Source organism: Delphinus delphis, chromosome 10 (assembly GCF_949987515.2).
Source record: "Delphinus delphis chromosome 10, mDelDel1.2, whole genome shotgun sequence".
NCBI classification, from domain to species: Eukaryota; Metazoa; Chordata; class Mammalia; order Artiodactyla; family Delphinidae; genus Delphinus; species Delphinus delphis.
The window spans coordinates 101,878,328-101,903,198 of NC_082692.2; the positions used below are offsets into that span (position 1 = coordinate 101,878,328).

Sequence of the window (24,871 nt, forward strand, 5' to 3'; positions counted from 1 at the left end):
GCCCCTGCGGACGCCCACCGGAGACCCACTCCCGCCACCCACCTCTGTGACAGTGCCGAGGGGTGGCAGCCCCAGGTGATGTGTCCTGCCCGTGCTGTGAAGACCGGTCACTTGGAACCCGTTGGGTGTGAGCCAGGCGTCACGGGACTTCCTCTCGGCTTTTCTCTTCTCCTCTGAATCCTGAGGCTCCACTGTGGCTGACAGGTAGCTCTGGGAGTGCGTGAGTCTCCTCCTCGGCTCCTGGAAATGCGAGCAGACGTGGCTAGATGGGCTGACAGCAGACCTCGGTGGGGCTGACCGGCTGCCAGTCTTGGGGGCAGGATGCTGGCTCCTGGCCGTGCGGGGTGCATGCTGGTTACCAGAGCCAGGCAGCAGCCCAGTGAGGGCCACGTCCCTCGAGGAGTGAAAAAGCTGAACCCTCCTATATTTTCGTGGGAATGTACATTGGCAAAAGCCACCATAAAGGACAGTATCGAAGCTCCTAACAAAAGGAAAAGGAGCCCAGCCCCAGGAGCACTCCTGGGCATGTATCTGGAGAAACCCATAATTGGAAATGAACCAGGCGCCCCACAGTTATAGTTCCAACAGCCAGCACACAGAAACAACCAAAATGTCCACCGACAGATGACTGGATACAGACAATATGGTACATATATACAATGGACTATTACTCAGCCATAAACAACAATGAAATAATGCTATTGGCAGCACCATGCATGGACCTGGGATAATCATACAGTAAGTGAAGTGAGTCAGAGGAAGACGAATAGCATATGATATCAGTTATACCTAGGACTGAACACTAGACACACATGAACACAGCATGAACGCTGGGTAACACACAGTGTTACAAAACAGCAACACGCTTACTTGGAAAACGAACGTAGGGATCACAAAAAGGAAAAGTAGAGGCAAAGGACAAATTAGGAGGTCGCCTTCATGTACACACAAGCATATATATATATATATATATGTGTGTGTGTGTATATATGTGCATATGTCTGTGTGTGTGTGTGTGTATATATATATATATATATACACACACACATTTGATGGATAATCAACATGGACCTCCTGTAAAGCAAAGGGAACTCTGTTCAACGTTCAGCAATAACCTATATGTGAAAAGAATTCGAAATAGAATACATACATGAATATCAATAAGTGAATCAGCTTGCTGTACACCTACACCAAACCCCACTTTGGAAATCAACTCTAGTACAACATACCATCAGAATTAAGCTGAAAAAGAAAGTAAAAGGAAAGAAATGGGCATGCTTTTCGCCTCGGGCCCCGGTGATAGGCACTGGTGTCACATCCCAGCAGCCTGAGCAGCCTGGGGTCCCAAGGGTGCACTGAGGTGGAGCCGAGAGACGTGAAGAGGACGTGCCTGCAAATGCAGCCCCTTAAAGCTGTCCTGTCTCTTCCTTTGTGGGGGGAACCAAACCTTCAGAACCTAGGTGGGCCTTCCGAGAGCTAAAAGGAAGCCAAGTGCACCCCAACCATGGGGGACCATCTAGGCTGCAGGAGATTCAAACCGTGACCGAGCCTCCACGGCTGCTGCTGGTGGGCTTCCCACATCCGGCCTCCTTGCCAGGAGTCACCCCACCTACACACCGCAGCACCCGCACCTTTAGCCAGGGTTTGGACTTTTCGGGGGCGTGAAGCTTAACAGGGAAGAGGTAGTGACACACAAGCCCTTGGGTGTTGCCTCTGGCACCTTCCCCTCTAATTCACAGCCTAGTAAGATGACTCTTCCTAACGCTTTTGGTTGCCAACAAACTAGAGCTGGCCACGAAGAAATGCTGCCGCCTTGTGGACGTTTCGCGGAACAACAACTTTACAACCGGTGCTTCAGGGCACCTAATACTCACAGAGCCTGTGGGGCTTTTAATAACACGTGTCTTCAAAAATGACCTGGGTTAGGTAACCGAAAAAACATTCGAAAAACACAGACTTTCAAGAAGCCCAATTTCAGGAGGGAAAGTTTACTCACACTGTTTAAAAAGAAAAACCCCGACCACGACAGGAAGCAGAAAGTCGCTGATTATCCGAGAAATGCATATCAAAATTCTAAAGTGGCATCATCTCGCAGCAGGCGGTATGGCCAGCATCAAAAAGTCTACAAACAATCGATGGGGAATGAGTGTGGAGAAAAGGGAACCTTCCAGCTCGGTGAGTGCAAATGTACATTGGTGACCGCCACTAGAAAGCACTGTATCCCAGTTCCTAGAAAACTAAGGAGAGAGCGACCCTATACTACTGCATGTCCACTCCTGGGTGCTACTCCGGAAAATCCATAATTCAAAAAGACACAAGCACCCCAACGTTAACTGCAGCACTATTTACAAAGGCCAAGACACAAACAAGTAGTCCAGCGAGTGATGAATACATAAACAGGAGGTCCTACGTGTATACAAGGAACTGTTACTCAGCCAGCAAAAAGAATGAAATAATGCCATCAGGAGCAACGTGGATGGACCTGGGATGCCCAAACACTGAGTGAAGTCAGACAGACAGAGGAGGACCCACAGCATATAATATCACTTATAACAGGAAGGGAAACATACATACAACTGAACTAGTATACCAAACAGAAACAGAGTCACCGACTTTCAGATTAAAGCTAGGGTTACCAAAAAGAAAGTGGGGTAGGAGATATAAGTTAGGCGTTTCACATGAACACATACACAGAAAAATACCTATAAACATATATATATATATATATATATATAAAAAAAACACGCACTCGACAAGGACTACTGTACAACACCAGGACCTCTATTCAACGTTCTGCAATAACCTATACGGAAAAGGAATCCGAAAAATAGTAGCTGTATTACATGTGTAACTCAATCAGCTTGCTGTACACTACACCAAACCCCACTTTGGAAATCAACTCTAGTACAACATACCATCAGAATTAAGCTGAAAAAGAAAGTAAAAGGAAAGAAATGGGCATGCTTTTCGCCTCGGGCCCCGGTGATAGGCGCTGGTGTCACATCCCAGCAGCCTGAGCAGCCTGGGGTCCCAAGGGTGCACTGAGGTGGAGCCGAGAGACGTGAAGAGGACGTGCCTGCAAATGCAGCCCCTTAGAGCTGTCCTGTCTCTTCCTTTGTGGGGGGAACCAAACCTTCAGAACCTAGGTGGGCCTTCCGAGAGCTAAAAGGAAGCCAAGTGCACCCCAACCATGGGGGACCATCTAGGCTGCAGGAGATTCAAACCGTGACCGAGCCTCCACGGCTGCTGTTGGTGGGCTTCCCACATCCGGCCTCCTTGCCAGGAGTCACCCCACCTACACACCGCAGCACCCGCACCTTTAGCCAGGGTTTGGACTTTTTGGGGGCGTGAAGCTTAACAGGGAAGAGGTAGTGACACACAAGCCCTTGGGTGTTGCCTCTGGCACCTTCCCCTCTAATTCACAGCCTAGTAAGATGACTCTTCCTAACGCTTTTGGTTGCCAACAAACTAGAGCTGGCCACGAAGAAATGCTGCCGCCTTGTGGACGTTTCGAGGAACAACAACTTTACAACCGGTGCTTCAGGGCACCTAATACTCACAGAGCCTGTGGGGCTTTTAATAACACGTGTCTTCAAAAATGACCTGGGTTAGGTAACCGAAAAAACATTCGAAAAACACAGACTTTCAAGAAGCCCAATTTCAGGAGGGAATGTTTACTCACACTGTTTAAAAAGAAAAACCCCGACCACGACAGGAAGCAGAAAGTCGCTGATTATCCGAGAAATGCATATCAAAATTCTAAAGTGGCATCATCTCGCAGCAGGCGGTATGGCCAGCATCAAAAAGTCTACAAACAATCGATGGGGAATGAGTGCGGAGAAAAGGGAACCTTCCAGCTCGGTGAGTGCAAATGTACATTGGTGACCGCCACTAGAAAGCACTGTATCCCAGTTCCTAGAAAACTAAGGAGAGAGCGACCCTATACTACTGCATGTCCACTCCTGGGCGCTACTCCGGAAAATCCATAATTCAAAAAGACACAAGCACCCCAACGTTAACTGCAGCACTATTTACAAAGGCCAAGACACACAAACAAGTAGTCCAGCGAGTGATGAATACATAAACAGGAGGTCCTACGTGTATACAAGGAACTGTTACTCAGCCAGCAAAAAGAATGAAATAATGCCATCAGAAGCAACATGGATGGACCTGGGATGCCCAAACACTGAGTGAAGTCAGACAGACAGAGGAGGACCCACAGCATATAATATCACTTATAACAGGAAGGGAAACATACATACAACTGAACTAGTATACCAAACAGAAACAGAGTCACCGACTTTCAGATTAAAGCTAGGGTTACCAAAAAGAAAGTGGGGTAGGAGATATAAGTTAGGCGTTTCACATGAACACATACACAGAAAAATACCTATAAACATATATATATATATATATATATATATATTAAAAAAAACACGCACTTGACAAGGACTACTGTACAACACCAGGACCTCTATTCAACGTTCTGCAATAACCTATACGGAAAAGGAATCTGAAAAATAGTAGCTGTATTACATGTGTAACTCAATCAGCTTGCTGTACACTACACCAAACCCCACTTTGGAAATCAACTCTAGTACAACATACCATCAGAATTAAGCTGAAAAAGAAAGTAAAAGGAAAGAAATGGGCATGCTTTTCGCCTCGGGCCCCGGTGATAGGCGCTGGTGTCACATCCCAGCAGCCTGAGCAGCCTGGGGTCCCAAGGGTGCACTGAGGTGGAGCCGAGAGACGTGAAGAGGACGTGCCTGCAAATGCAGCCCCTTAGAGCTGTCCTGTCTCTTCCTTTCTGGGGGGAACCAAACCTTCAGAACCTAGGTGGGCCTTCCGAGAGCTAAAAGGAAGCCAAGTGCACCCCAACCATGGGGGACCATCTAGGCTGCAGGAGATTCAAACCGTGACCGAGCCTCCACGGCTGCTGCTGGTGGGCTTCCCACATCCGGCCTCCTTGCCAGGAGTCACCCCACCTACACACCGCAGCACCCGCACCTTTAGCCAGGGTTTGGACTTTTCGGGGGCGTGAAGCTTAACAGGGAAGAGGTAGTGACACACAAGCCCTTGGGTGTTGCCTCTGGCACCTTCCCCTCTAATTCACAGCCTAGTAAGATGACTCTTCCTAACGCTTTTGGTTGCCAACAAACTAGAGCTGGCCACGAAGAAATGCTGCCGCCTTGTGGACGTTTCGCGGAACAACAACTTTACAACCGGTGCTTCAGGGCACCTAATACTCACAGAGCCTGTGGGGCTTTTAATAACACGTGTCTTCAAAAATGACCTGGGTTAGGTAACCGAAAAAACATTCGAAAAACACAGACTTTCAAGAAGCCCAATTTCAGGAGGGAAAGTTTACTCACACTGTTTAAAAAGAAAAACCCCGACCACGACAGGAAGCAGAAAGTCGCTGATTATCCGAGAAATGCATATCAAAATTCTAAAGTGGCATCATCTCGCAGCAGGCGGTATGGCCAGCATCAAAAAGTCTACAAACAATCGATGGGGAATGAGTGTGGAGAAAAGGGAACCTTCCAGCTCGGTGAGTGCAAATGTACATTGGTGACCGCCACTAGAAAGCACTGTATCCCAGTTCCTAGAAAACTAAGGAGAGAGCGACCCTATACTACTGCATGTCCACTCCTGGGTGCTACTCCGGAAAATCCATAATTCAAAAAGACACAAGCACCCCAACGTTAACTGCAGCACTATTTACAAAGGCCAAGACACACAAACAAGTAGTCCAGCGAGTGATGAATACATAAACAGGAGGTCCTACGTGTATACAAGGAACTGTTACTCAGCCAGCAAAAAGAATGAAATAATGCCATCAGGAGCAACGTGGATGGACCTGGGATGCCCAAACACTGAGTGAAGTCAGACAGACAGAGGAGGACCCACAGCATATAATATCACTTATAACAGGAAGGGAAACATACATACAACTGAACTAGTATACCAAACAGAAACAGAGTCACCGACTTTCAGATTAAAGCTAGGGTTACCAAAAAGAAAGTGGGGTAGGAGATATAAGTTAGGCGTTTCACATGAACACATACACAGAAAAATACCTATAAACATATATATATATATATATATATATTAAAAAAACACGCACTCGACAAGGACTACTGTACAACACCAGGACCTCTATTCAACGTTCTGCAATAACCTATACGGAAAAGGAATCCGAAAAATAGTAGCTGTATTACATGTGTAACTCAATCAGCTTGCTGTACACTACACCAAACCCCACTTTGGAAATCAACTCTAGTACAACATACCATCAGAATTAAGCTGAAAAAGAAAGTAAAAGGAAAGAAATGGGCATGCTTTTCGCCTCGGGCCCCGGTGATAGGCGCTGGTGTCACATCCCAGCAGCCTGAGCAGCCTGGGGTCCCAAGGGTGCACTGAGGTGGAGCCGAGAGACGTGAAGAGGACGTGCCTGCAAATGCAGCCCCTTAGAGCTGTCCTGTCTCTTCCTTTCTGGGGGGAACCAAACCTTCAGAACCTAGGTGGGCCTTCCGAGAGCTAAAAGGAAGCCAAGTGCACCCCAACCATGGGGGACCATCTAGGCTGCAGGAGATTCAAACCGTGACCGAGCCTCCACGGCTGCTGTTGGTGGGCTTCCCACATCCGGCCTCCTTGCCAGGAGTCACCCCACCTACACACCGCAGCACCCGCACCTTTAGCCAGGGTTTGGACTTTTTGGGGGCGTGAAGCTTAACAGGGAAGAGGTAGTGACACACAAGCCCTTGGGTGTTGCCTCTGGCACCTTCCCCTCTAATTCACAGCCCAGCACCATGACTCCCCCTAAAACTTTTGGTTGCCGAGGAACCAGAGCTGGGCATGAAGAAATGCTGCCGCCTTGTGGACGTTTCCCGTAACAACAACTTTACAACCGGTGTTTAAGGGCACATCATATTCAGGAAGCCAGTGGGGCTTTTAACGACACGTGTGCTCAAAAATCACCCGGGTTAGGCAACCGAAAAATAAATTAGAAACACACACACCCTCAAAAAGCCAAATTTGAAGAGGGAAAGTTTACTCACACTGTTTAAAATAAAAAAATACACACCACGACAAGATGCATATCACTCATTATTTGACAAACGCCAATCCACCGTGTAACGAGGCGTCGCCTCACAGCGGGAAGAATGGCCAGCATCAAAAAGTCTACAAACACTCGATGGGGAATGAGCGTGGAGAAAAGGGACCCTTCCAGCTCGGTGAGTGCAAATGTACATTGGTGACCGCCACTAGAAAGCACTGTATCCCAGTTCCTAGAAAACTAAAGAGAGAGCGACCCTATACTTCTGCAGGCCCACTCCTGGGCATTACTCGGGAAAATGCATAATTCAGAAAGACACAAGCACCCCAACGTTCTTTGCGGCACTATTTACAAACGCCAAGACACAGAAACAAATAGGCCAGCGAGTGATGAATACATAAACAGCAGGTCCTACGTGTATACAAGGGACCGTTACTCAGCCAGGATAAAGGATGAAATAATGCCATCAGAAGCAACATGGATGGACCTGGGATGCCCAAACACTGAGTGAAGTCAGTCAGACAGAGGAGGACCCACAGCATATAATATCACTTATAGGAGGAAGGGAAACATACATACAACTGAACTAGTATACCAAACAGAAACAGAGTCACCGACTTTCAGATTAAAGCTAGGGTTACCAAAAAGAAAGTGGGGTAGGAGATATAAGTTAGGCGTTTCACATGAACACATACACAGAAAAATACCTGTAAACATATATATAAAATACGCACTCGACAAGGACTGCTGTACAACACCAGGACCTCTATTCAACGTTCTGCAATAACCTATACGGAAAAGGAATCCGAAAAATAGTAGCTGTATTACATGTGTAACTCAATCAGCTTGCTGTACACTACACCAAACCCCACTTTGGAAATCAACTCTAGTACAACATACCATCAGAATTAAGCTGAAAAAGAAAGTAAAACGAAAGAAATGGGCATGCTTTTCGCCTCGGGCCCCGGTGATAGGCACTGGTGTCACATCCCAGCAGCCTGAGCAGCCTGGGGTCCCAAGGGTGCACTGAGGTGGAGCCGAGAGACGTGAAGAGGACGTGCCTGCAAATGCAGCCCCTTAGAGCTGTCCTGTCTCTTCCTTTCTGGGGGGAACCAAACCTTCAGAACCTAGGTGGGCCTTCCGAGAGCTAAAAGGAAGCCAAGTGCACCCCAACCATGGGGGACCATCTAGGCTGCAGGAGATTCAAACCGTGACCGAGCCTCCACGGCTGCTGCTGGTGGGCTTCCCACATCCGGCCTCCTTGCCAGGAGTCACCCCACCTACACACCGCAGCACCCGCACCTTTAGCCAGGGTTTGGACTTTTTGGGGGCGTGAAGCTTAACAGGGAAGAGGTAGTGACACACAAGCCCTTGGGTGTTGCCTCTGGCACCTTCCCCTCTAATTCACAGCCTAGTAAGATGACTCTTCCTAACGCTTTTGGTTGCCAACAAACTAGAGCTGGCCACGAAGAAATGCTGCCGCCTTGTGGACGTTTCGCGGAACAACAACTTTACAACCGGTGCTTCAGGGCACCTAATACTCACAGAGCCTGTGGGGCTTTTAATAACACGTGTCTTCAAAAATGACCTGGGTTAGGTAACCGAAAAAACATTCGAAAAACACAGACTTTCAAGAAGCCCAATTTCAGGAGGGAATGTTTACTCACACTGTTTAAAAAGAAAAACCCCGACCACGACAGGAAGCAGAAAGTCGCTGATTATCCGAGAAATGCATATCAAAATTCTAAAGTGGCATCATCTCGCAGCAGGCGGTATGGCCAGCATCAAAAAGTCTACAAACAATCGATGGGGAATGAGTGTGGAGAAAAGGGAACCTTCCAGCTCGGTGAGTGCAAATGTACATTGGTGACCGCCACTAGAAAGCACTGTATCCCAGTTCCTAGAAAACTAAGGAGAGAGCGACCCTATACTACTGCATGTCCACTCCTGGGTGCTACTCCGGAAAATCCATAATTCAAAAAGACACAAGCACCCCAACGTTAACTGCAGCACTATTTACAAAGGCCAAGACACACAAACAAGTAGTCCAGCGAGTGATGAATACATAAACAGGAGGTCCTACGTGTATACAAGGAACTGTTACTCAGCCAGCAAAAAGAATGAAATAATGCCATCAGGAGCAACGTGGATGGACCTGGGATGCCCAAACACTGAGTGAAGTCAGACAGACAGAGGAGGACCCACAGCATATAATATCACTTATAACAGGAAGGGAAACATACATACAACTGAACTAGTATACCAAACAGAAACAGAGTCACCGACTTTCAGATTAAAGCTAGGGTTACCAAAAAGAAAGTGGGGTAGGAGATATAAGTTAGGCGTTTCACATGAACACATACACAGAAAAATACCTATAAACATATATATATATATATATATATATATATAAAAAAAACACGCACTCGACAAGGACTACTGTACAACACCAGGACCTCTATTCAACGTTCTGCAATAACCTATACGGAAAAGGAATCCGAAAAATAGTAGCTGTATTACATGTGTAACTCAATCAGCTTGCTGTACACTACACCAAACCCCACTTTGGAAATCAACTCTAGTACAACATACCATCAGAATTAAGCTGAAAAAGAAAGTAAAAGGAAAGAAATGGGCATGCTTTTCGCCTCGGGCCCCGGTGATAGGCGCTGGTGTCACATCCCAGCAGCCTGAGCAGCCTGGGGTCCCAAGGGTGCACTGAGGTGGAGCCGAGAGACGTGAAGAGGACGTGCCTGCAAATGCAGCCCCTTAGAGCTGTCCTGTCTCTTCCTTTGTGGGGGGAACCAAACCTTCAGAACCTAGGTGGGCCTTCCGAGAGCTAAAAGGAAGCCAAGTGCACCCCAACCATGGGGGACCATCTAGGCTGCAGGAGATTCAAACCGTGACCGAGCCTCCACGGCTGCTGCTGGTGGGCTTCCCACATCCGGCCTCCTTGCCAGGAGTCACCCCACCTACACACCGCAGCACCCGCAGCTTTAGCCAGGGTTTCGAATTTTCGGGGGCGTAGAAGCTTAACAGGGAAGAGGTAGTGACACACAAGCCCTTGGGTGTTGCCTCTGGCACCTTCCCCTCTAATTCACAGCCCAGCACCATGACTCCCCCTAAAACTTTTGGTTGCCGAGGAACCAGAGCTGGGCATGAAGAAATGCTGCCGCCTTGTGGCCGTTTCCCGTAACAACAACTTTACAACCGGTGTTTAAGGGCACATCATATTCAGGAAGCCTGTGGGGCTTTTAACGACACGTGTGCTCAAAAATCACCCGGGTTAGGCAACCGAAAAATAAATTAGAAACACACACACCCTCAAAAAGCCAAATTTGAAGAGGGAAAGTTTACTCACACTGTTTAAAATAAAAAAATACACACCACGACAAGATGCATATCACTCATTATTTGACAAATGCCAATCCACCGTGTAACGAGGCGTCGCCTCACAGCGGGAAGAATGGCCAGCATCAAAAAGTCTACAAACAATCGATGGGGAATGAGCGTGGAGAAAAGGGAACCTTCCAGCTCGGTGAGTGCAAATGTACATTGGTGACCGCCACTAGAAAGCACTGTATCCCAGTTCCTAGGAAACTAAAGAGAGAGCGACCCTATACTTCTGCAGGCCCACTACTGGGCATTACTCGGGAAAATGCATAATTCAGAAAGACACAAGCACCCCAACGTTCTTTGCGGCACTATTTACAAACGCCAAGACACAGAAACAAATAGGCCAGCGAGTGATGAATACATAAACAGCAGGTCCTACGTGTATACAAGGGACCGTTACTCAGCCAGGATAAAGGATGAAATAATGCCATCAGAAGCAACATGGATGGACCTGGGATGCCCAAACACTGAGTGAAGTCAGTCAGACAGAGGAGGACCCACAGCATATAATATCACTTATAGGAGGAAGGGAAACATACATACAACTGAACTAGTATACCAAACAGAAACAGAGTCACCGACTTTCAGATTAAAGCTAGGGTTACCAAAAAGAAAGTGGGGTAGGAGATATAAGTTAGGCGTTTCACATGAACACATACACAGAAAAATACCTATAAACATATATATAAAATACGCACTCGACAAGGACTGCTGTACAACACCAGGACCTCTATTCAACGTTCTGCAATAACCTATACGGAAAAGGAATCCGAAAAATAGTAGCTGTATTACATGTGTAACTCAATCAGCTTGCTGTACACTACACCAAACCCCACTTTGGAAATCAACTCTAGTACAACATACCATCAGAATTAAGCTGAAAAAGAAAGTAAAAGGAAAGAAATGGGCATGCTTTTCGCCTCGGGCCCCGGTGATAGGCACTGGTGTCACATCCCAGCAGCCTGAGCAGCCTGGGGTCCCAAGGGTGCACTGAGGTGGAGCCGAGAGACGTGAAGAGGACGTGCCTGCAAATGCAGCCCCTTAGAGCTGTCCTGTCTCTTCCTTTCTGGGGGGAACCAAACCTTCAGAACCTAGGTGGGCCTTCCGAGAGCTAAAAGGAAGCCAAGTGCACCTCAACCATGGGGGACCATCTAGGCTGCAGGAGATTCAAACCGTGACCGAGCCTCCACGGCTGCTGCTGGTGGGCTTCCCACATCCGGCCTCCTTGCCAGGAGTCACCCCACCTACACACCGCAGCACCCGCACCTTTAGCCAGGGTTTGGACTTTTCGGGGGCGTGAAGCTTAACAGGGAAGAGGTAGTGACACACAAGCCCTTGGGTGTTGCCTCTGGCACCTTCCCCTCTAATTCACAGCCTAGTAAGATGACTCTTCCTAACGCTTTTGGTTGCCAACAAACTAGAGCTGGCCACGAAGAAATGCTGCCGCCTTGTGGACGTTTCGCGGAACAACAACTTTACAACCGGTGCTTCAGGGCACCTAATACTCACAGAGCCTGTGGGGCTTTTAATAACACGTGTCTTCAAAAATAACCTGGGTTAGGTAACCGAAAAAACATTCGAAAAACACAGACTTTCAAGAAGCCCAATTTCAGGAGGGAAAGTTTACTCACACTGTTTAAAAAGAAAAACCCCGACCACGACAGGAAGCAGAAAGTCGCTGATTATCCGAGAAATGCATATCAAAATTCTAAAGTGGCATCATCTCGCAGCAGGCGGTATGGCCAGCATCAAAAAGTCTACAAACAATCGATGGGGAATGAGTGCGGAGAAAAGGGAACCTTCCAGCTCGGTGAGTGCAAATGTACATTGGTGACCGACACTAGAAAGCACTGTATCCCAGTTCCTAGAAAACTAAGGAGAGAGCGACCCTATACTACTGCATGTCCACTCCTGGGCGCTACTCCGGAAAACCCATAATTCAAAAAGACACAAGCACCCCAACGTTAACTGCAGCACTATTTACAAAGGCCAAGACACACAAACAAGTAGTCCAGCGAGTGATGAATACATAAACAGGAGGTCCTACGTGTATACAAGGAACTGTTACTCAGCCAGCAAAAAGAATGAAATAATGCCATCAGAAGCAACATGGATGGACCTGGGATGCCCAAACACTGAGTGAAGTCAGACAGACAGAGGAGGACCCACAGCATATAATATCACTTATAACAGGAAGGGAAACATACATACAACTGAACTAGTATACCAAACAGAAACAGAGTCACCGACTTTCAGATTAAAGCTAGGGTTACCAAAAAGAAAGTGGGGTAGGAGATATAAGTTAGGCGTTTCACATGAACACATACACAGAAAAATACCTATAAACATATATATATATACATATATATATATATATTAAAAAAAACACGCACTTGACAAGGACTACTGTACAACACCAGGACCTCTATTCAACGTTCTGCAATAACCTATACGGAAAAGGAATCCGAAAAATAGTAGCTGTATTACATGTGTAACTCAATCAGCTTGCTGTACACTACACCAAACCCCACTTTGGAAATCAACTCTAGTACAACATACCATCAGAATTAAGCTGAAAAAGAAAGTAAAAGGAAAGAAATGGGCATGCTTTTCGCCTCGGGCCCCGGTGATAGGCGCTGGTGTCACATCCCAGCAGCCTGAGCAGCCTGGGGTCCCAAGGGTGCACTGAGGTGGAGCCGAGAGACGTGAAGAGGACGTGCCTGCAAATGCAGCCCCTTAGAGCTGTCCTGTCTCTTCCTTTCTGGGGGGAACCAAACCTTCAGAACCTAGGTGGGCCTTCCGAGAGCTAAAAGGAAGCCAAGTGCACCCCAACCATGGGGGACCATCTAGGCTGCAGGAGATTCAAAACGTGACCGAGCCTCCACGGCTGCTGCTGGTGGGCTTCCCACATCCGGCCTCCTTGCCAGGAGTCACCCCACCTACACACCGCAGCACCCGCAGCTTTAGCCAGGGTTTCGAATTTTCGGGGGCGTAGAAGCTTAACAGGGAAGAGGTAGTGACACACAAGCCCTTGGGTGTTGCCTCTGGCACCTTCCCCTCTAATTCACAGCCCAGCACCATGACTCCCCCTAAAACTTTTGGTTGCCGAGGAACCAGAGCTGGGCATGAAGAAATGCTGCCGCCTTGTGGCCGTTTCCCGTAACAACAACTTTACAACCGGTGTTTAAGGGCACATCATATTCAGGAAGCCTGTGGGGCTTTTAACGACACGTGTGCTCAAAAATCACCCGGGTTAGGCAACCGAAAAATAAATTAGAAACACACACACCCTCAAAAAGCCAAATTTGAAGAGGGAAAGTTTACTCACACTGTTTAAAATAAAAAAATACACACCACGACAAGATGCATATCACTCATTATTTGACAAATGCCAATCCACCGTGTAACGAGGCGTCGCCTCACAGCGGGAAGAATGGCCAGCATCAAAAAGTCTACAAACAATCGATGGGGAATGAGCGTGGAGAAAAGGGAACCTTCCAGCTCGGTGAGTGCAAATGTACATTGGTCACCGCCACTAGAAAGCACTGTATCCCAGTTCCTAGGAAACTAAAGAGAGAGTGACCCTATACTTCTGCAGGCCCACTACTGGGCATTACTCGGGAAAATGCATAATTCAGAAAGACACAAGCACCCCAACGTTCTTTGCGGCACTATTTACAAACGCCAAGACACAGAAACAAATAGGCCAGCGAGTGATGAATACATAAACAGCAGGTCCTACGTGTATACAAGGGACCGTTACTCAGCCAGGATAAAGGATGAAATAATGCCATCAGAAGCAACATGGATGGACCTGGGATGCCCAAACACTGAGTGAAGTCAGTCAGACAGAGGAGGACCCACAGCATATAATATCACTTATAGGAGGAAGGGAAACATACATACAACTGAACTAGTATACCAAACAGAAACAGAGTCACCGACTTTCAGATTAAAGCTAGGGTTACCAAAAAGAAAGTGGGGTAGGAGATATAAGTTAGGCGTTTCACATGAACACATACACAGAAAAATACCTATAAACATATATATAAAATACGCACTCGACAAGGACTGCTGTACAACACCAGGACCTCTATTCAACGTTCTGCAATAACCTATACGGAAAAGGAATCCGAAAAATAGTAGCTGTATTACATGTGTAACTCAATCAGCTTGCTGTACACTACACCAAACCCCACTTTGGAAATCAACTCTAGTACAACATACCATCAGAATTAAGCTGAAAAAGAAAGTAAAAGGAAAGAAATGGGCATGCTTTTCGCCTCGGGCCCCGGTGATAGGCACTGGTGTCACATCCCAGCAGCCTGAGCAGCCTGGGGTCCCAAGGGTGCACTGAGGTGGAGCCGAGAGACGTGAAGAGGACGTGCCTGCAAATGCAGCCCCTTAAAGCTGTCCTGTCTCTTCCTTTCTGTGGGGAACCAAACCTTCAGAACCTAGGTGGGCCTTCCGAGAGCTAAAAGGAAGCCAAGTGCACCCCAACCATGGGGGACCATCTAGGCTGCAGGAGATTCAAACCGTGACCGAGCCTCCACGGCTGCTGCTGGTGGGCTTCCCACATCCGGCCTCCTTGCCAGGAGTCACCCCACCTACACACCGCAGCACCCGCACCTTTAGCCAGGGTTTGGACTTTTCGGGGGCGTGAAGCTTAACAGGGAAGAGGTAGTGACACACAAGCCCTTGGGTGTTGCCTCTGGCACCTTCCCCTCTAATTCACAGCCTAGTAAGATGACTCTTCCTAACGCTTTTGGTTGCCAACAAACTAGAGCTGGCCACGAAGAAATGCTGCCGCCTTGTGGACGTTTCGCGGAACAACAACTTTACAACCGGTGCTTCAGGGCACCTAATACTCACAGAGCCTGTGGGGCTTTTAATAACACGTGTCTTCAAAAATGACCTGGGTTAGGTAACCGAAAAAACATTCGAAAAACACAGACTTTCAAGAAGCCCAATTTCAGGAGGGAAAGTTTACTCACACTGTTTAAAAAGAAAAACCCCGACCACGACAGGAAGCAGAAAGTCGCTGATTATCCGAGAAATGCATATCAAAATTCTAAAGTGGCATCATCTCGCAGCAGGCGGTATGGCCAGCATCAAAAAGTCTACAAACAATCGATGGGGAATGAGTGTGGAGAAAAGGGAACCTTCCAGCTCGGTGAGTGCAAATGTACATTGGTGACCGCCACTAGAAAGCACTGTATCCCAGTTCCTAGAAAACTAAGGAGAGAGCGACCCTATACTACTGCATGTCCACTCCTGGGCGCTACTCCGGAAAACCCATAATTCAAAAAGACACAAGCACCCCAACGTTAACTGCAGCACTATTTACAAAGGCCAAGACACACAAACAAGTAGTCCAGCGAGTGATGAATACATAAACAGGAGGTCCTACGTGTATACAAGGAACTGTTACTCAGCCAGCAAAAAGAATGAAATAATGCCATCAGAAGCAACATGGATGGACCTGGGATGCCCAAACACTGAGTGAAGTCAGACAGACAGAGGAGGACCCACAGCATATAATATCACTTATAACAGGAAGGGAAACATACATACAACTGAACTAGTATACCAAACAGAAACAGAGTCACCGACTTTCAGATTAAAGCTAGGGTTACCAAAAAGAAAGTGGGGTAGGAGATATAAGTTAGGCGTTTCACATGAACACATACACAGAAAAATACCTATAAACATATATATATATATATATATATATATATTAAAAAAAACACGCACTTGACAAGGACTACTGTACAACACCAGGACCTCTATTCAACGTTCTGCAATAACCTATACGGAAAAGGAATCTGAAAAATAGTAGCTGTATTACATGTGTAACTCAATCAGCTTGCTGTACACTACACCAAACCCCACTTTGGAAATCAACTCTAGTACAACATACCATCAGAATTAAGCTGAAAAAGAAAGTAAAAGGAAAGAAATGGGCATGCTTTTCGCCTCGGGCCCCGGTGATAGGCGCTGGTGTCACATCCCAGCAGCCTGAGCAGCCTGGGGTCCCAAGGGTGCACTGAGGTGGAGCCGAGAGACGTGAAGAGGACGTGCCTGCAAATGCAGCCCCTTAGAGCTGTCCTGTCTCTTCCTTTCTGGGGGGAACCAAACCTTCAGAACCTAGGTGGGCCTTCCGAGAGCTAAAAGGAAGCCAAGTGCACCCCAACCATGGGGGACCATCTAGGCTGCAGGAGATTCAAACCGTGACCGAGCCTCCACGGCTGCTGCTGGTGGGCTTCCCACATCCGGCCTCCTTGCCAGGAGTCACCCCACCTACACACCGCAGCACCCGCAGCTTTAGCCAGGGTTTCGAATTTTCGGGGGCGTAGAAGCTTAACAGGGAAGAGGTAGTGACACACAAGCCCTTGGGTGTTGCCTCTGGCACCTTCCCCTCTAATTCACAGCCCAGCACCATGACTCCCCCTAAAACTTTTGGTTGCCGAGGAACCAGAGCTGGGCATGAAGAAATGCTGCCGCCTTGTGGCCGTTTCCCGTAACAACAACTTTACAACCGGTGTTTAAGGGCACATCATATTCAGGAAGCCTGTGGGGCTTTTAACGACACGTGTGCTCAAAAATCACCCGGGTTAGGCAACCGAAAAATAAATTAGAAACACACACACCCTCAAAAAGCCAAATTTGAAGAGGGAAAGTTTACTCACACTGTTTAAAATAAAAAAATACACACCACGACAAGATGCATATCACTCATTATTTGACAAATGCCAATCCACCGTGTAACGAGGCGTCGCCTCACAGCGGGAAGAATGGCCAGCATCAAAAAGTCTACAAACAATCGATGGGGAATGAGCGTGGAGAAAAGGGAACCTTCCAGCTCGGTGAGTGCAAATGTACATTGGTGACCGCCACTAGAAAGCACTGTATCCCAGTTCCTAGGAAACTAAAGAGAGAGCGACCCTATACTTCTGCAGGCCCACTACTGGGCATTACTCGGGAAAATGCATAATTCAGAAAGACACAAGCACCCCAACGTTCTTTGCGGCACTATTTACAAACGCCAAGACACAGAAACAAATAGGCCAGCGAGTGATGAATACATAAACAGCAGGTCCTACGTGTATGCAAGGGACCGTTACTCAGCCAGGATAAAGGATGAAATAATGCCATCAGAAGCAACATGGATGGACCTGGGATGCCCAAACACTGAGTGAAGTCAGTCAGACAGAGGAGGACCCACAGCATATAATATCACTTATAGGAGGAAGGGAAACATACATACAACTGAACTAGTTTACTAAACAGAAACAGAGTCACCGACTTTCAGATTAAAGCTAGGGTTACCAAAAAGAAAGTGGGGTAGGAGATATAAGTTAGGCGTTTCACATGAACACATACACAGAAAAATACCTATAAACATATATATATATATATATATATATATATAAAAAAAACACGCACTCGACAAGGACTACTGTACAACACCAGGACCTCTATTCAACGTTCTGCAATAACCTATACGGAAAAGGAATCCGAAAAATAGTAGCTGTATTACATGTGTAACTCAATCAGCTTGCTGTACACTACACCAAACCCCACTTTGGAAATCAACTCTAGTACAACATACCATCAGAATTAAGCTGAAAAAGAAAGTAAAAGGAAAGAAATGGGCATGCTTTTCGCCTCGGGCCCCGGTGATAGGCGCTGGTGTCACATCCCAGCAGCCTGAGCAGCCTGGGGTCCCAAGGGTGCACTGAGGTGGAGCCGAGAGACGTGAAGAGGACGTGCCTGCAAATGCAGCCCCTTAGAGCTGTCCTGTCTCTTCCTTTGTGGGGGGAACCAAACCTTCAGAACCTAGGTGGGCCTTCCGAGAGCTAAAAGGAAGCCAAGTGCACCCCAACCATGGGGGACCATCTAGGCTGCAGGAGATTCAAACCGTGACCGAGCCTCCACGGCTGCTGTTGGTGGGCTTCCCACATCCGGCCTCCTTGCCAGGAGTCACCCCACCTACACACCGCAGCACCCGCACCTTTAGCCAGGGTTTGGACTTTTTGGGGGCGTGAAGCTTAACAGGGAAGAGGTAGTGACACACAAGCCCTTGGGTGTTGCCTCTGGCACCTTCCCCTCTAATTCACAGCCTAGTAAGATGACTCTTCCTAACGCTTTTGGTTGCCAACAAACTAGAGCTGGCCACGAAGAAATGCTGCCGCCTTGTGGACGTTTCGAGGAACAACAACTTTACAACCGGTGCTTCAGGGCACCTAATACTCACAGAGCCTGTGGGGCTTTTAATAACACGTGTCTTCAAAAATGACCTGGGTTAGGTAACCGAAAAAACATTCGAAAAACACAGACTTTCAAGAAGCCCAATTTCAGGAGGGAATGTTTACTCACACTGTTTAAAAAGAAAAACCCCGACCACGACAGGAAGCAGAAAGTCGCTGATTATCCGAGAAATGCATATCAAAATTCTAAAGTGGCATCATCTCGCAGCAGGCGGTATGGCCAGCATCAAAAAGTCTACAAACAATCGATGGGGAATGAGTGCGGAGAAAAGGGAACCTTCCAGCTCGGTGAGTGCAAATGTACATTGGTGACCGCCACTAGAAAGCACTGTATCCCAGTTCCTAGAAAACTAAGGAGAGAGCGACCCTATACTACTGCATGTCCACTCCTGGGCGCTACTCCGGAAAATCCATAATTCAAAAAGACACAAGCACCCCAACGTTAACTGCAGCACTATTTACAAAGGCCAAGACACACAAACAAGTAGTCCAGCGAGTGATGAATACATAAACAGGAGGTCCTACGTGTATACAAGGAACTGTTACTCAGCCAGCAAAAAGAATGAAATAATGCCATCAGAAGCAACATGGATGGACCTGGGATGCCCAAACACTGAGTGAAGTCAGACAGACAGAGGAGGACCCACAGCATATAATATCACTTATAACAGGAAGGGAAACATACATACAACTGAACTAGTATACCAAACAGAAACAGAGTCACCGACTTTCAGATTAAAGCTAGGGTTACCAAAAAGAAAGTGGGGTAGGAGATATAAGTTAGGCGTTTCACATGAACACATACACAGAAAAATACCTATAAACATATATATATATATATATATATATATATATTAAAAAAAACACGCACTTGACAAGGACTACTGTACAACACCAGGACCTCTATTCAACGTTCTGCAATAACCTATACGGAAAAGGAATCCGAAAAATAGTAGCTGTATTACATGTGTAACTCAATCAGCTTGCTGTACACTACACCAAACCCCACTTTGGAAATCAACTCTAGTACAACATACCATCAGAATTAAGCTGAAAAAGAAAGTAAAAGGAAAGAAATGGGCATGCTTTTCGCCTCGGGCCCCGGTGATAGGCGCTGGTGTCACATCCCAGCAGCCTGAGCAGCCTGGGGTCCCAAGGGTGCACTGAGGTGGAGCCGAGAGACGTGAAGAGGACGTGCCTGCAAATGCAGCCCCTTAGAGCTGTCCTGTCTCTTCCTTTCTGGGGGGAACCAAACCTTCAGAACCTAGGTGGGCCTTCCGAGAGCTAAAAGGAAGCCAAGTGCACCCCAACCATGGGGGACCATCTAGGCTGCAGGAGATTCAAACCGTGACCGAGCCTCCACGGCTGCTGCTGGTGGGCTTCCCACATCCGGCCTCCTTGCCAGGAGTCACCCCACCTACACACCGCAGCACCCGCACCTTTAGCCAGGGTTTGGACTTTTCGGGGGCGTGAAGCTTAACAGGGAAGAGGTAGTGACACACAAGCCCTTGGGTGTTGCCTCTGGCACCTTCCCCTCTAATTCACAGCCTAGTAAGATGACTCTTCCTAACGCTTTTGGTTGCCAACAAACTAGAGCTGGCCACGAAGAAATGCTGCCGCCTTGTGGACGTTTCGCGGAACAACAACTTTACAACCGGTGCTTCAGGGCACCTAATACTCACAGAGCCTGTGGGGCTTTTAATAACACGTGTCTTCAAAAATGACCTGGGTTAGGTAACCGAAAAAACATTCGAAAAACACAGACTTTCAAGAAGCCCAATTTCAGGAGGGAAAGTTTACTCACACTGTTTAAAAAGAAAAACCCCGACCACGACAGGAAGCAGAAAGTCGCTGATTATCCGAGAAATGCATATCAAAATTCTAAAGTGGCATCATCTCGCAGCAGGCGGTATGGCCAGCATCAAAAAGTCTACAAACAATCGATGGGGAATGAGTGTGGAGAAAAGGGAACCTTCCAGCTCGGTGAGTGCAAATGTACATTGGTGACCGCCACTAGAAAGCACTGTATCCCAGTTCCTAGAAAACTAAGGAGAGAGCGACCCTATACTACTGCATGTCCACTCCTGGGTGCTACTCCGGAAAATCCATAATTCAAAAAGACACAAGCACCCCAACGTTAACTGCAGCACTATTTACAAAGGCCAAGACACACAAACAAGTAGTCCAGCGAGTGATGAATACATAAACAGGAGGTCCTACGTGTATACAAGGAACTGTTACTCAGCCAGCAAAAAGAATGAAATAATGCCATCAGGAGCAACGTGGATGGACCTGGGATGCCCAAACACTGAGTGAAGTCAGACAGACAGAGGAGGACCCACAGCATATAATATCACTTATAACAGGAAGGGAAACATACATACAACTGAACTAGTATACCAAACAGAAACAGAGTCACCGACTTTCAGATTAAAGCTAGGGTTACCAAAAAGAAAGTGGGGTAGGAGATATAAGTTAGGCGTTTCACATGAACACATACACAGAAAAATACCTATAAACATATATATATATATATATATATATATATAAAAAAAACACGCACTCGACAAGGACTACTGTACAACACCAGGACCTCTATTCAACGTTCTGCAATAACCTATACGGAAAAGGAATCCGAAAAATAGTAGCTGTATTACATGTGTAACTCAATCAGCTTGCTGTACACTACACCAAACCCCACTTTGGAAATCAACTCTAGTACAACATACCATCAGAATTAAGCTGAAAAAGAAAGTAAAAGGAAAGAAATGGGCATGCTTTTCGCCTCGGGCCCCGGTGATAGGCGCTGGTGTCACATCCCAGCAGCCTGAGCAGCCTGGGGTCCCAAGGGTGCACTGAGGTGGAGCCGAGAGACGTGAAGAGGACGTGCCTGCAAATGCAGCCCCTTAGAGCTGTCCTGTCTCTTCCTTTCTGGGGGGAACCAAACCTTCAGAACCTAGGTGGGCCTTCCGAGAGCTAAAAGGAAGCCAAGTGCACCCCAACCATGGGGGACCATCTAGGCTGCAGGAGATTCAAACCGTGACCGAGCCTCCACGGCTGCTGCTGGTGGGCTTCCCACATCCGGCCTCCTTGCCAGGAGTCACCCCACCTACACACCGCAGCACCCGCAGCTTTAGCCAGGGTTTCGAATTTTCGGGGGCGTAGAAGCTTAACAGGGAAGAGGTAGTGACACACAAGCCCTTGGGTGTTGCCTCTGGCACCTTCCCCTCTAATTCACAGCCCAGCACCATGACTCCCCCTAAAACTTTTGGTTGCCGAGGAACCAGAGCTGGGCATGAAGAAATGCTGCCGCCTTGTGGCCGTTTCCCGTAACAACAACTTTACAACCGGTGTTTAAGGGCACATCATATTCAGGAAGCCTGTGGGGCTTTTAACGACACGTGTGCTCAAAAATCACCCGGGTTAGGCAACCGAAAAATAAATTAGAAACACACACACCCTCAAAAAGCCAAATTTGAAGAGGGAAAGTTTACTCACACTGTTTAAAATAAAAAAATACACACCACGACAAGATGCATATCACTCATTATTTGACAAATGCCAATCCACCGTGTAACGAGGCGTCGCCTCACAGCGGGAAGAATGGCCAGCATCAAAAAGTCTACAAACAATCGATGGGGAATGAGCGTGGAGAAAAGGGAACCTTCCAGCTCGGTGAGTGCAAATGTACATTGGTGACCGCCACTAGAAAGCACTGTATCCCAGTTCCTAGGAAACTAAAGAGAGAGCGACCCTATACTTCTGCAGGCCCACTACTGGGCATTACTCGGGAAAATGCATAATTCAGAAAGACACAAGCACCCCAACGTTCTTTGCGGCACTATTTACAAACGCCAAGACACAGAAACAAATAGGCCAGCGAGTGATGAATACATAAACAGCAGGTCCTACGTGTATACAAGGGACCGTTACTCAGCCAGGATAAAGGATGAAATAATGCCATCAGAAGCAACATGGATGGACCTGGGATGCCCAAACACTGAGTGAAGTCAGTCAGACAGAGGAGGACCCACAGCATATAATATCACTTATAGGAGGAAGGGAAACATACATACAACTGAACTAGTATACCAAACAGAAACAGAGTCACCGACTTTCAGATTAAAGCTAGGGTTACCAAAAAGAAAGTGGGGTAGGAGATATAAGTTAGGCGTTTCACATGAACACATACACAGAAAAATACCTATAAACATATATATAAAATACGCACTCGACAAGGACTGCTGTACAACACCAGGACCTCTATTCAACGTTCTGCAATAACCTATACGGAAAAGGAATCCGAAAAATAGTAGCTGTATTACATGTGTAACTCAATCAGCTTGCTGTACACCTACACCAAACCCCACTTTGGAAATCAACTCTAGTACAACATACCATCAGAATTAAGCTGAAAAAGAAAGTAAAAGGAAAGAAATGGGCATGCTTTTCGCCTCGGGCCCCGGTGATAGGCACTGGTGTCACATCCCAGCAGCCTGAGCAGCCTGGGGTCCCAAGGGTGCACTGAGGTGGAGCCGAGAGACGTGAAGAGGACGTGCCTGCAAATGCAGCCCCTTAGAGCTGTCCTGTCTCTTCCTTTCTGGGGGGAACCAAACCTTCAGAACCTAGGTGGGCCTTCCGAGAGCTAAAAGGAAGCCAAGTGCACCTCAACCATGGGGGACCATCTAGGCTGCAGGAGATTCAAACCGTGACCGAGCCTCCACGGCTGCTGCTGGTGGGCTTCCCACATCCGGCCTCCTTGCCAGGAGTCACCCCACCTACAAACCGCAGCACCCGCAGCTTTAGCCAGGGTTTGGACTTTTCGGGGGCGTGAAGCTTAACAGGGAAGAGGTAGTGACACACAAGCCCTTGGGTGTTGCCTCTGGCACCTTCCCCTCTAATTCACAGCCTAGTAAGATGACTCTTCCTAACGCTTTTGGTTGCCAACAAACTAGAGCTGGCCACGAAGAAATGCTGCCGCCTTGTGGACGTTTCGCGGAACAACAACTTTACAACCGGTGCTTCAGGGCACCTAATACTCACAGAGCCTGTGGGGCTTTTAATAACACGTGTCTTCAAAAATAACCTGGGTTAGGTAACCGAAAAAACATTCGAAAAACACAGACTTTCAAGAAGCCCAATTTCAGGAGGGAAAGTTTACTCACACTGTTTAAAAAGAAAAACCCCGACCACGACAGGAAGCAGAAAGTCGCTGATTATCCGAGAAATGCATATCAAAATTCTAAAGTGGCATCATCTCGCAGCAGGCGGTATGGCCAGCATCAAAAAGTCTACAAACAATCGATGGGGAATGAGTGCGGAGAAAAGGGAACCTTCCAGCTCGGTGAGTGCAAATGTACATTGGTGACCGACACTAGAAAGCACTGTATCCCAGTTCCTAGAAAACTAAGGAGAGAGCGACCCTATACTACTGCATGTCCACTCCTGGGCGCTACTCCGGAAAACCCATAATTCAAAAAGACACAAGCACCCCAACGTTAACTGCAGCACTATTTACAAAGGCCAAGACACACAAACAAGTAGTCCAGCGAGTGATGAATACATAAACAGGAGGTCCTACGTGTATACAAGGAACTGTTACTCAGCCAGCAAAAAGAATGAAATAATGCCATCAGAAGCAACATGGATGGACCTGGGATGCCCAAACACTGAGTGAAGTCAGACAGACAGAGGAGGACCCACAGCATATAATATCACTTATAACAGGAAGGGAAACATACATACAACTGAACTAGTATACCAAACAGAAACAGAGTCACCGACTTTCAGATTAAAGCTAGGGTTACCAAAAAGAAAGTGGGGTAGGAGATATAAGTTAGGCGTTTCACATGAACACATACACAGAAAAATACCTATAAACATATATATATATACATATATATATATATATTAAAAAAAACACGCACTTGACAAGGACTACTGTACAACACCAGGACCTCTATTCAACGTTCTGCAATAACCTATACGGAAAAGGAATCCGAAAAATAGTAGCTGTATTACATGTGTAACTCAATCAGCTTACTGTACACTACACCAAACCCCACTTTGGAAATCAACTCTAGTACAACATACCATCAGAATTAAGCTGAAAAAGAAAGTAAAAGGAAAGAAATGGGCATGC

At 47.1% G+C, this 24,871-nt stretch overlaps 1 protein-coding gene across 1 annotated transcript in view; it reads right to left on the bottom strand.

The window, feature by feature from the left end:
• Positions 1 to 24,871, bottom strand: part of CFAP92 (cilia and flagella associated protein 92 (putative)) — a 163,744-nt gene that overhangs the window by 1,512 nt on the left and 137,361 nt on the right. Inside the window, 1 exon segment of the mRNA XM_060023135.1 lies at positions 43 to 262. Coding sequence (XP_059879118.1) covers positions 43 to 262 — 220 coding nt within the window.